At 53.9% G+C, this 12,074-nt stretch overlaps 1 protein-coding gene across 1 annotated transcript; it reads right to left on the reverse strand.

Moving 5' to 3' along the window:
- Positions 1–7,217: 7,217 nt before the first annotated feature.
- Positions 7,218–11,990, reverse strand: KIAA0408 (KIAA0408 ortholog). Its single transcript, XM_076068888.1, has 4 exons — positions 11,962–11,990; positions 9,919–10,366; positions 9,366–9,445; positions 7,218–8,898 (listed from the first exon to the last, which is right to left on the reverse strand). Exons 1-4 carry the CDS (start codon positions 11,988–11,990, stop codon positions 7,371–7,373), a joined length of 2,085 nt encoding a protein of 694 aa, XP_075925003.1. The 3' UTR covers positions 7,218–7,370.
- Between the last annotated feature and the right edge of the window lie 84 nt (positions 11,991–12,074).

Raw genomic sequence — 12,074 nt, forward strand, 5'->3', positions numbered from 1 at the left:
CTCTTGTTCCTGGGTGGCGGCTCTGCGAGAGAGAGATAGACAGAGAGATAGACAGAGAGAGAGACAGAGTGAGACAGAGAGAGACGGAGTGAGACAGAGAGAGAGACAGAGACTTTGACAGCACTGGAGGCGATTCCGATATGAAATACACAGTCACCAGCAACACAAATAAACGCTATAAATCCACGCGCTGTGGCGCTAAATGTGCCGCGCACAACACGAAAGAAAAGTCACGTGGTGGTGGTGGTCATCGCGCACGCCACGGTGACGAGCGAGCGCTTCAGAAGGTGAACACGTGGGGTGCCGTCCACGCTGGTACAGAGAGGGGCTTGTCCGGCTCCCCAACGTTCGAAGAAGACGCGCTGCACATCACCGACATGTGTGTGGTACGCGTGCTCCAGCCAGAGTCGCGCCTTGAGCAGGCCCCTGAACACTGGAAGCAGCACAGAGCAGCCGTCAGTGTCACCTTCCAGCATCTTTTTCCTCGTTCTGTACACCGCCATCTTCGCCTGAGCACAGGCGAAGTTGGCGAGGTCATGGCCGCTTGTTAGCCAGGTAAGGCACCACCACTCCATATACGAAGCTGCTGTTGGAGAAGGGCACCCCCAGTTTCCTGAAGATGTCCCCCAAATGGCGGAACATTGGTTTGAGGCGCTGGCAGTGTAAGTACTGGTGGGGCAGATCCTCCCTGGCACCGCAGGAAATGCACCAAGCCTGTGACCTCTGGCGAGATTCGGCTGAGCCACACGGCCGATGGCAACGTGCAGTGTGCCAACCTCCACTGGAGGTCACCGCAGCGTTTGGCTACGGGAGACTTTGTACATTTGTTTCCACTGAGGGGCGGCCGCAATGAGGGGAGAGAAATAGTCTCTCCATTTTGTGTCCGGTAGGTCGGCCAGGTCCCGGGAATGCAGCGCCAGACAGAGAGAGAGAGACAGAGAGAGAGAGCGAATGGCCGCGCTGCTTTGTTCTCGTGCTTCTCTACCTAACGAGGCGGAGGGGCGACGGAGCGTTTAACGAATGCGTTGGCCGTGTTTGGACAGCGCCGCTGCAGTAACGAGCGCGCGTTACGTTTGTCACAGACGGGTTTTGAGTTTTGAGTTGTTGGAGCTGCCTGATGACAGTTCCCGCCGGCCGCTGCGTGAACCTCGTCCCATCGTTTTGGCTCTCCGGAGGAATTCCTCGCCACGCACGGGGAGAGGCACGGCCGACGCTGCGGCTCGCCCCCTGCGGCGGCTGACCTCCGGTGGCCGGTGGGCCGGGGTCAGGGGGTCAGGGGGGCGCACGCCACAGCCGATGTTAAACTTCGGACGAATGCTCAACGCTCAGCAGAATTAGTAACAGGACGGTGCGCTGTCGTCTATCGTGCAATCTCCTCTGGCTCTCATGCTTGCGAAGGAGGAAAGGCTGTACTGAGGTTGTTTACTTGACTCGGAATTTAGGGGGAGGCGGGGGGAGCTGAGTCTTCATCGGGGGGGGGGGGGGTTGAGCCCCCTCCACCCTCCTCCAGCCACCCCCCGTCACCCCCCAGCCGCACCCTCTTTTACGGGAGGGCAGCACCGAAACGCTTCACGGCGATCCGCGTTCTGCCGACATCTTCACCCGACAAGCTGCTTCAGAAAACAAGTGTACAATGTGACGCTCGCACGGGAGATCCACCTCGACAGCCCCTGATATCTGTGCGGTTCGCGTTCTTGCGGCCCCTCTCGGCCTCTGGCTGGGCCCACTGCCTCTGCGTGATGAGCTCGCTGCTTGCGCTGCAGGCGTACCCTGCTCCCGGCTGTCGTCAGGCGCTCAGCACCTGCTCTGGGGCGCCGCGCGTGCCTCTCGAACCGCTGGTGAGAAGCCAATTGAGGTTGGACTCTTAATGGTTAATACATAAATAAAGACACCGCTGTTTAGCTCTCCGTTGTTGTTTACAGGTCATAAGCGCGTGTTGCTCAAGACGATGTCTGACGTTTCACATCACATGTTGGGAGCTTATTCAGCAACTGAAGTTAATTCTCTTGGAATTCAGTATGTGTGTATAGGTAAAGGTGCAGCCATGCTTGCTCATGCCGCTGCTGGTGGAAGGGGCTGCTGATGGAAGGCGTTCTTACAGGAAGAGGTGGGAATACCCACACTTTACCCCACTGCATGCGACCTGCCAATGGACTGTGGGATACTGATGCTGCTGGGTGAATGGAGGTGGGGGGGGGATTTAACAAACGTCGTGATGCTCATAATAGGGGTTTTCCCCTTTTTTTTGGCAACAAAACTGAAACCTTTTTACAAGGATTCATGTCTGCATTAACCACAATACCTGCAGTCAAAATGCAAACAAAAAACATACTATAATAATATATGCATTGTCCTTGAAACTCGACCAGATGAAACTCGACCAGATGACGCCAAATGGCGTATGCCATTTGGCGTCATCTGGTCGAGCACCAATTGGGTCGAGGCTCAAAAGAAAGCCGTCCCTTGGTGTGGACCATCAGTTTCAAGGACAATGCATATACGATAGTATGTTTTTTGTTTGCATTTTGACTGCAGGTATTGTGGTTAATGCATACATGAATCATTGTAAAAAGGTTTTAGTTTTGTTGCCAGAAAAAGAAGGGGAAAACACTATTATTACATTTTGGTACTGGCAATGGAGGTCTGATGATGTCGTGATTCTCATCGCGCTCGTTGACCCAGGAAAGCCCCACCGAGGCTCACGACTCTTGTTGCCAGGAGGGTCCTGCCAAGGTTACGTAGGAGGGGGCGACAATCGCTAACCGTATACAGCACTCCCATTTAAGTGTTTGGAAGAGTGGCAGATTTGGATCGGGAGGTGGTGTGGAACCAGTGCACGCGAGCCATCACGCCACCACCCAGTTTAGTTTTGACGCCGGAGGGAACAGATGGGGGCCCCTATTTTAGTGGCCGCGATGTCGCCCTCTGTTTGGTCGGCAGCACTGGGCTAACTCTGTCGCTTCTACTTTGGCCACGGCCACCACCCCCCCCCCTCCCCCGAGAGGATCGTTTCCACCGCGGGGTGGGGGTGAGAATGTGACCCCGGCTTTGTGCGTCGCTGGGAGCTCGCGACAAAAGCGCCGCGGCGCGAGAGTGGAAACGGCGCCGATGTGGAAACGGTGTCCGCGCGTCACTCCGCGTGCTTGCCGTACGATCCGAGTGCCGAGCACTCGCCGATTTACCCGGTCACTCGCTCACTCGCTGGAGGCCACGATGGCTGGTCCAGGTGAACTTCACTGATCCCTCTTCTCATGTTGAGAACTATCGTGCTGTTGTTTAATTCATCACAATGTGTACAACCACCAACCATCCAACCCTGCAGGCCACAACAACTCACGCACTCGCCACACTGCACGTGGCACCGCTCCTTCTGCTCCTTCCCTCGCACCCAACCACTTTGGAATTCTGTCTCATCGTCTATTTTCCCAAATTTTTACACAACTTTTCTGAATGTAATCGTCGTGTGAACTCTTAGGGGTCGTCCATAAATGACGTCACGCACCTAGGGAGGGGGGGGGTCAGACATTTGTGACGATGGGTGACGAGGGGGGGGTTGAGAAATTTGACATCATATCAAAATGCGCACCTTTAACTAAATATAGAATTGTTATAACAACACAAATTTTGATTCATTTTCATTATTAACTATTTTATTATTTAAATGTACTAAGATCACCTTTCATTTATTCCATGAAGGAGCATTTTGCTTCTCCATGGGAGAATGGAGAAGCATACATTTTGAACATTTTTTTAATGATTGTTACAAAGTTTCAAGTATTTTTTTTATAGTTATAATTACTTTTAATATTTTATAATTATAAGATAATTTCAATATAATGTTCTGAACATCTGCAGTTTTAGTTAGACGTTGAATATTTCCAAGTGAATTTATGCTAAATTTAAGATTTCCAACGCCTCCTTTTAATACGTGTTTTCTCCTACAACATCAGAGTGCAGCGCCACATTAAATACGCGCTACAATGACAATAGATGAAAGTGATTTGAAGCATGTTTTATTTTCAAAATGGAAATATGGTTTGGCGGGGGGGGCAGAGCTTTGTGACGTCATATTTGAGGCGGGGTCGACTTATTGTGACGCCGTGTGACGAGGGGGGGGGGGGATGGTCAATAATCGTCCAAAATCGCGTGACGTCTTTATGGACGGCCCCTTATCTATCACAACTTCAACAGTGCGGTTTGTTGCTAGCCCCTTGGCATTTGGTGCCATTGGGCCCCGTGCTGGGCGGCCGTGATTAACAAAGAGAGCGCTGTGTGGGCTTTGTTGGCGCGTGCCAACAAAGCCACCGCGGCCCACGCACAGCAGCATGGGCCGAGGTGGCTGTGGGCTGGGTTTGGTGCTCGCACTGCGGCGGCTGCGTGAGAGGAGAGGCGTTGAGGTGGCGTGGCTGCTTCACATTCCCGTCTCGAGAGGCTGCGCGCTGCCGCTGCTGCTGGGCGGCGGTGGGGTTTGCCGAGCGGCGCAGGCGACGCGGGCGTTGTGCCCAGGGGCGGTGGCGGACGCTCGGGGACTGGGACGAGGAGGTCCGCAAAGCCGTGCCGGTGGCCACCGCGGCCACCCCTTGGGGGCCGTGCCACCCCTTGCACTGGGGCTGCTGCCGACGGCGCGGACCACTCGCGCGTGACTCTTCCGCCACGTTCGTTCTCGCGTCTCGGCGATGTCGGTTGGGGGTGGGGGCGGGAAAAGAACCACGCTAATTGTTCACTCGTTGCAGCGCCTAGACCGCTAATTGCTATTTACCATTAACACCAATTACACAGGTAATTTCGAGACTAAATCCGAACTTTTTAAAGAGCCGTTTAAATGAAGCTGTTAAACATCTCAGCATGGATTTGTGAAACTTAGAAAAAAAGGACGAGTGCTGTTCAGCCTTGGAGAAAGTGACGTTTTATTTTTTTTATCTTAAAACATACGAGAGATTTGTGTGCAAGTGATTTCGGTAACAAATCAGTGTTCATACAAAATATTATCCATCTGCGAATCGGTGTTCTACACATGGTGGCAACTTTGTGGTTCACAAACAATCACAACACGTTGGTCAATAACACCGTTGGCCTTCACAGGAAAAGTGTGTGGTCTGCTATGTGCCATGACGTAGGGCCATTGCCCGCAAAGTCACCCATGATATTCGTCCTGTACTGACGAAAATGTTGAGTTGTTTGTCGTTTGTGCACCGCTGCCGGCTTGGAGTGCCCACGGCAGCGTTGGGAAAATCTTGCGCCGAACGCGAGGACGCCGACGCGGCGCCGTTGGGCGCCTCGCAGCGCGAGCGAGCGATTCCGCCCGCGCGGCCAATCGTTCACCGTCGGTGGACGTAGACGCTTCGTCGACTCACGATTCCATCGCTAATTCTGTGCGCCGAGGTCACCGGTGCGAGCGCCACACCTGGCTGCTGTCCTCCAGGAGGATCTCCAGGACGAGCAGAGGGTCGTCGAGCCGGTGCGGTGGCGCCGGGGCCACTGGGACCGCCGGGGCCTGCGGATCGCCGGGCGCTGACACGGGGCGCTGAGCCCAGCGAGACGGGGGCCGCTGATGGCACGGGCGCGCCGGCCGGGGGAAGTTCGGCTCGAGCGACGGCGCCGGGTGCGTGACCGCCACGGATGTCTGCGGGGGGAGCCGGCACGGGGAAAGGAGAGACGGCGTCAGCATCGTCATAATCGCGTCGTCGTGTCGCCTCATTTGGGGGGAACGCACGGAATTATTGGTGAACCCGGCCGTGAGAATGTGGAATTTACTACATTGGGGATATGCGAACAGAAGTAACAGTCATGTCATGATACATTGACATGCTAATCTCTGATTTTACATTAACAGGTTAAATGTTTCACACTAACACAGCCGCCGTTGCTCGTGTCCACGCGGTGGCGGCGGCTCTGCGATCTTACATTGACATGCTAATCTCTCACTTTAACATCACTAGCCCTGGCCACTTCGTTTATGACCCTTGGGTCACACCCATTTCAAACCTTTAAAAACAGCCTGCCTCAGCAGCTTTTTCTACTCATGACGATTGCTTCGAAACGTCGTGATATTTGTATTATTTTCTCTACCTACGTGACTTTACCGAAAGACCCAAAGAATATGAATTCCTGCAGTCACGAAAGCTTTAAGTCAAGATTTAGTCGTGTCATGGTTTAAGCAAGAAGAAATGTTTTGATTTAAAGCTTTCGTGACTGCAGGGATTCATTTTCTTGGTTCTTTCGGTAAAGTCACGTAGAAGGGAAACAATAAAATAATAAAAATATAAAACAATAAAATTCTCACGACGTTTCGACTGCAACACAAGCAATCATCATCAGGTGTGAAAACCACAACAAGAAAATTTGAAAAAAGTGGTGGTTATTTTTAACGTTAGCACCATGGAGAGAGATGACAGTTTTTTTCAGATTGACGAGTCCATCTATGTTTGGAAAAGAGGAGGGGGGAGACGAAAAATAATGAATGCGGTCTGAAAGCCACCTTAAGCGTGATCAATCAATTAAGACCTGAAATGGTTTATCAAATCCTTCCAATGATTGCTAAGCCAGAATCCATCTTCTCGGTTGAAATTGTCTCTGTGTTTGTACATGTGGATAGCCTCATGAACGAATCTCTCATGGTAGCCAGATGGCTTGCAAAGAACCTCTGTCTTGGAGAAGTCAATGTCATGTAAACCTACTGAATTATAACAGTGATCTGCCACGGCCGAGGTGTTTCAGGTCTGCTTTGTGTTCACGAATGTGGTCCGAGACATGTCGTTTGGTTTCTCCAATGTAACTACTACCACAGAGGCAACTTAGTTTGTAAACGCCAGGGTACTGTATGTCCGGAATCACATCTTTTACAGACGGAACCAGATCACGGATTTTATGTAATGTGTTGAATCGGACACGTGACTTTATCGAAAGAACCAAGAATAAGGAGAAATGTATTAAGATTTCTTCTACTGGATCACCTGGATAGCACCTGGATGGGCGATCACCATGATGCATTTTGGGCAGCAGAGAGCAGTTGTACTCCATGCTCCTCACCTTCACTAAATCTCACCGACCAGCATGGTAAAGTATGGTCAAGTGGCGTGGGCAGTCATTTATCCGTTGGTGGATTGCAAATGGCAAGAGGTTATTTTGACCCACCTGACTATCACGACTCCCAACAAGATGGCTGGCAGAAGCTCACATGAGTACCACTTAGTGAGGAAGTCAACAGTGGTTCTCTTATGGATTGCCTCGCCCCCACCATTAGAATGTGGAATTTCCACCATTGGCTCAGGGCTTTAAATGGAAAATGAGAACCGATGCCCGAATGCTGATTTGAGCAGCAGGAAAATCTCTTTTGACATTTTTTCGTAGTACTACAGGACTTGTGTGATTCATATCACAGTGAGGTGTGGGTGGGTCCTTGCCAGGGGCTGAGCTGTGCCGGGCGCCGCCAGCTGCCATCGCTGCCACCGCTGCTCGCCGTGGCTATCGGGGACGGGCGCCCGGTTTGCGGGGCCCGGCTGTATCCCCACCGCGATCGGTGTCGCCGGCTCCCGCTCGCTGCCCGGTTCTCCCTCCGCCCCGCACGCCCAGGCCGCGCTGTCCGGCGCGCTGCCCAGGATCCTCCGAATGACGCCGAAGTTGGAACGGGACTCCGTCGCCCGCGGCCGTGCCGTGGCCTGCCCGGCCCTTCCGCCATCGCCCGGCGAGGTCACGCGACCCGTGAGTCGCACGCCGCCCTCCAGTTGCCCTGGCAACGACACGGTGCCTCCACTCGTCGGGGTCCTGCGCTGGAACGGCGCGACGTCCCCGGCCACGTGGCGTAAGCTGTTCCGGGGGTGCGCGTGCCAATCCGCATTCGTCTCGCTCCTGGCCTTGCTCTTCTGCTGGAGGCTCAAGAGCCGCTGCTTGCAGGAGGCGCTGAAGAGTTCCGGTAAGCTCTGCCCCCGGTTGCCCTTGGGAGAAGCCGTCGCTACGGCGCTCTTCTTCCCGTCGCCGCTTCGGTAGAACTTGGAGAAGTCTACGATCTTCACGTACGTGTTTCTACTCCCGCCGACGCCACCGTGCCACGCCGCTCCTGACGATGTGCCCTCGCCCTCACCTCTGCGCGCGTTCCATGCCACCGCCGTCGTGATCTCGCCACGCTCTTTGGCGGTGTGACCAGCGGCGTCATCGCTCTCCTCACGCGAGGCCGCGCCGGCGAATGCGCCACGTGTCGGGTTCGCCGCGGCGCGCCGCGCATTGACGATGGCCGACTTGTGCTCCGCGACCATCCTCCGGAACGCCGCGTCACCGCCAAACTCCATCGGAGTGGCCCCGCGTGGGGCCACGACCCGCGTAGCGCTCACCGCTCGCCGCCCTTCTGCGCCGGCCGAAATGGTCGGCGGCCGCGAGGCCGCCCGGGCCTCCGTGCCGAAGCTCGTCTCCAGCTCGGCCTGTCGGATCTTGCTCAGATCGCATGACCACCGACCGCGCGGGCCGACGAGCTCGTTCACCGTCAGCACCGCGGCATTCTGGGAAATGGCCGGTGCGCTTGCTCGGACCGGGCCACACTTTCCCGACAGACCGTCTGGCTCGGCGCCGCCAGACGTCGTCGCCAGGTCATCCGACGAGGAGCTGGAGTTGTCGCCGGGCGACGGGGGCCATGAGGTCGTCCTGGGCGGCACGGGGGGCGCTCCACCCCAGAGGCGGCGCGGCTCCCCCGTTCTCAGAGTGGGGGGCGATTCGGCGATGCTGTCGAGGTCGAGCGAGTTGCACCAGTTGTTGCGCCGCTTGTTGGTCTCGCTGGGGCGCCGCTTGCTACTGGCGCTGGGCGAGTGGAGCAGCGAGGCGGTGGAGTGGGCCCTGGCCGGCTGCCGGGAAACCGAGGGGGAGCCCTCGCGTGCGCCCTGCTCCAAGGTCGCGGTCGCAGATTTGGGTCTGGGGAAAGAAGAAGAGGGTGATGGGAATTATGTATATTCTTATTACTTTAAAGACAATTCTGAACAGACAGCCTAAAGATCCAAATTTTCATGCTGTCAGCAACAAACAGCATGGTCAAAGTTGTTAATCGATGTGGGTATAACACGTTTCACGAATTGAACAAGGTTGAGAAGTTTGATCTCCAATGTGTTCACGGGTCGTACCGTGTGTGGCTTAGCAAGACTACCGGCCCGTGGGGTCAAACGTCGGACATCGTGCTGAACAGTACATGGGACAACCCGAAAACGCATTGGAAAGCCCACATCCAGGGGTCTTCGTCCAGGAGAGTAAAGACCACGGCCAATTGAGTTAATAACCGCAAAGACGGTGGTTTCTGAGCGGTGATGCTGCGTGGATCATGAGTTAATGTGGCCTGACCCGAGTGGGTGAGCCGGGTGGTGAGCTGGGAGGGAAGTGCCGCTCACCGTGGAGGTCGGGCCTTCCTGCGCACCTCGTCCTGGTAGCCGCACAGCTCCTGGCTCACCCTCGTGATCTCGCACAGCGCCTGCGTGGCCGACACGACACCGCCCGCGTCTCGTGTTAGTTCTCAGCTTTGAAAACGACGCCAGGATCTAAATGGGCCAATGGCGGAATTGCGTTGGAAGTGATGCCCATGCTCGAGCGCCCCACGAGCCGCCGCACCCGACGTCCACAGGCCTACGTGCTCAGTTCACAATGTCTGAGGACGGAAATACAGGGAATCGTGCAGAGTGGCCATCACGTCTGCCCCACGAAATACTCTAAAAACCTACACGTCCAAAATTATAGCCTGGTACGTGTGTACTTGTATTTGAACACACGTAACCTGCGATGACTTTTCCTGTTGTGTACAAGTACAGCCCTTTTGTAAATCCACAATGTAATGAGCCAAGTGATTACATCATCTTAACGTCCGTTGAGAGTTCACCACCAAGCGTATGAGCCCTGAGGCGTCGTACACAGGCGCCGGCCATGGCCGCTACCGGCGCGCGTCATCACCTCATTCAAGCACGGGCTCCTCGCCCCCTCTCCTTCGTCGCCCCCCCTCGTTGCGTCGTCTCCGCCCGCGGGTGCCGTCGCCTCCAGGTCCCTGAGGACGTCCGACACCAGCGCGTCGAGCAGCGCCTCGGCCTCTCGCTCCCTGGCGCCCGGCGTCCCCGGCGCCGCGCCCGAGGCGCCCGCGGCGACCCTGCACCCTCGCGGGGGGCGGCCCGACGGAGACTCGTCGCCCGTCTTCACTTCTGGGACGTCCTCCAGCGGGGCCTTGGCCTGGAGATCCGGCTGGCTTGGCAAGAAGCTGTCGCCGAAGCCGCTGTCTCGGAGACGGATGTCTCTCTGCAGCTGCGGAGGCACGGAGGGTGCGGGAAAAGAAAAGTTCGCCACCCAAGTCCAGGGGATGCAGCGGCCGTCCTCTTGCAGAGGAAGGTGCAGCCCGAGCAAGTGAGAGCTTTACTCGACGCCTGGTTTGACCTTGCAGCTTGTTGATGGCCAGGCAGAGGTGGCCATACTCTTTGGTTCTATTCGGTAAAGTCACGTAAAAAAGAACAAAAAAAAATATGCGACGTTTCGGCCACAACACAAGTGGCCTTCATTAGGTGAAGGGAGCAGACTGCCTAGAGGACAGCGCTGGAGTGAACACAGCCAAGCTCAGACCGCGACCTTTAAGCTGTGTGAGAGGAAGCAGAGCGCCTTGACAAAGGAATTAGCATAATAATTAGCATTTAATTGGCGGACTTAGCATGATGAACGATGTACAGGGGGGAAGCAAGTGCAGACCAGCGAGGGGGGGAGGGGGGGGGGAGTTTACATATTGATGGTGTGAAAAGGGAATTAGAGCAGCTGCGAAAGTTTGGGATACCACTACTTGAAAAAATATACTGTACCATTGAAAATTAGTTTAATGTTTGGTTTGATTCAGAACATCTTTCCAATGGTTGCTTAATTTGAAACCATCCTGTCGGTTGAAATTGTCTCTGTGTTTGTAAATCTGAATTGCCTCGTGAACAAATCTATGATAAAAACCCGTGGGTTTGCAAATGACCTTGGTATCGGAGATAATTATATCGTGATCACCCACAGTGTTGTAACAGTGATCAGCTACGGCAGAAGAATTCGTTCTGCCGTGTTTCAAATCTGATTTGTGCTCGCGAATTCGGTCAGAGACATGTCGTTTCGTCTCCCCGATATAGCAGTCACCACAGGTGTAGATCAATTTGTAAACTCCGGGGTACTGTAAGTCAGGAATGACATCCTTCACGGAAGGGATCAGGTCACGGATTTTTTGTACTGTATTGAACCGGACCAGGATCTTGTGTTTGTTTAGAATTTTGGAGATCTTTTTAGTAGCTGATCACTGTTACAACACTGTGGGTGATCACGATATAATGATCTCCGATACCAAGGTCCTTTGCAAACCCACGGGTTTTTATCAGAGATTTGTTCACGAGGCAATTCAGATTTACAAACACAGACACAATTTCAACCGAGAGGATGGTTTCAAATTAAGCAACCATTGGAAAGATGTTCTGAATCAAACCAAACATTAAACTAATTTTCAATGGTACAGTATATTTTTTCAAGTAGTGGTATCCCAAACTTTCGCAGCTGCTCAAATTCCCTTTTCACACCATCAATATGTAAACTCCCCCCCCTCCCCCCCTCGCCGGTCTGCACTTGCTCCCCCCCTATACATCGTTCATCATGCTAAGTCCGCCAATTAAATGCTAATTATTATGCTAATTCCTTTGTCAAGGCGCTCTGCTTCCTCTCACACAGCTTAAAGGTCGCAGTCTGAGCTTGGCTGTGTTCACTCCAGCGCTGTCCTCTAGACAGTCTGCTCCCTTCACCTGATGAAGGCCACTTGTGTTGTGGCCGAAACGTCGTGAATTTTTTTTGTGTTTGTTTTTTTACGTGGCTTTACCGAATAGAACCAAAGAGTATGGATCCTTGCAGTCACGAAAGCTTTAAATCTAGAGCTGGCCATGTTAAATTTTTTTTTAATGTGCTGGGTAACTGCCATTGGCCAAACGTCCCATTGCTGACCTGCAAAATATTAAAATGGGATTGGACATAGCAACATCGCTCCCTACTGCAGAAATCTGGAAGAAGCCTCCTGCCAAGTAGCGCTTCCTGGACAAACAAAGTGTAAAATATTG

The sequence above is a fragment of the Petromyzon marinus genome, chromosome 23, assembly GCF_048934315.1.
Source record: "Petromyzon marinus isolate PM22_M1 ecotype Great Lakes invasive population chromosome 23, UKy_Petmar_22M1.pri1.0, whole genome shotgun sequence".
In the NCBI taxonomy this organism is placed as follows: Eukaryota; Metazoa; Chordata; class Hyperoartia; order Petromyzontiformes; family Petromyzontidae; genus Petromyzon; species Petromyzon marinus.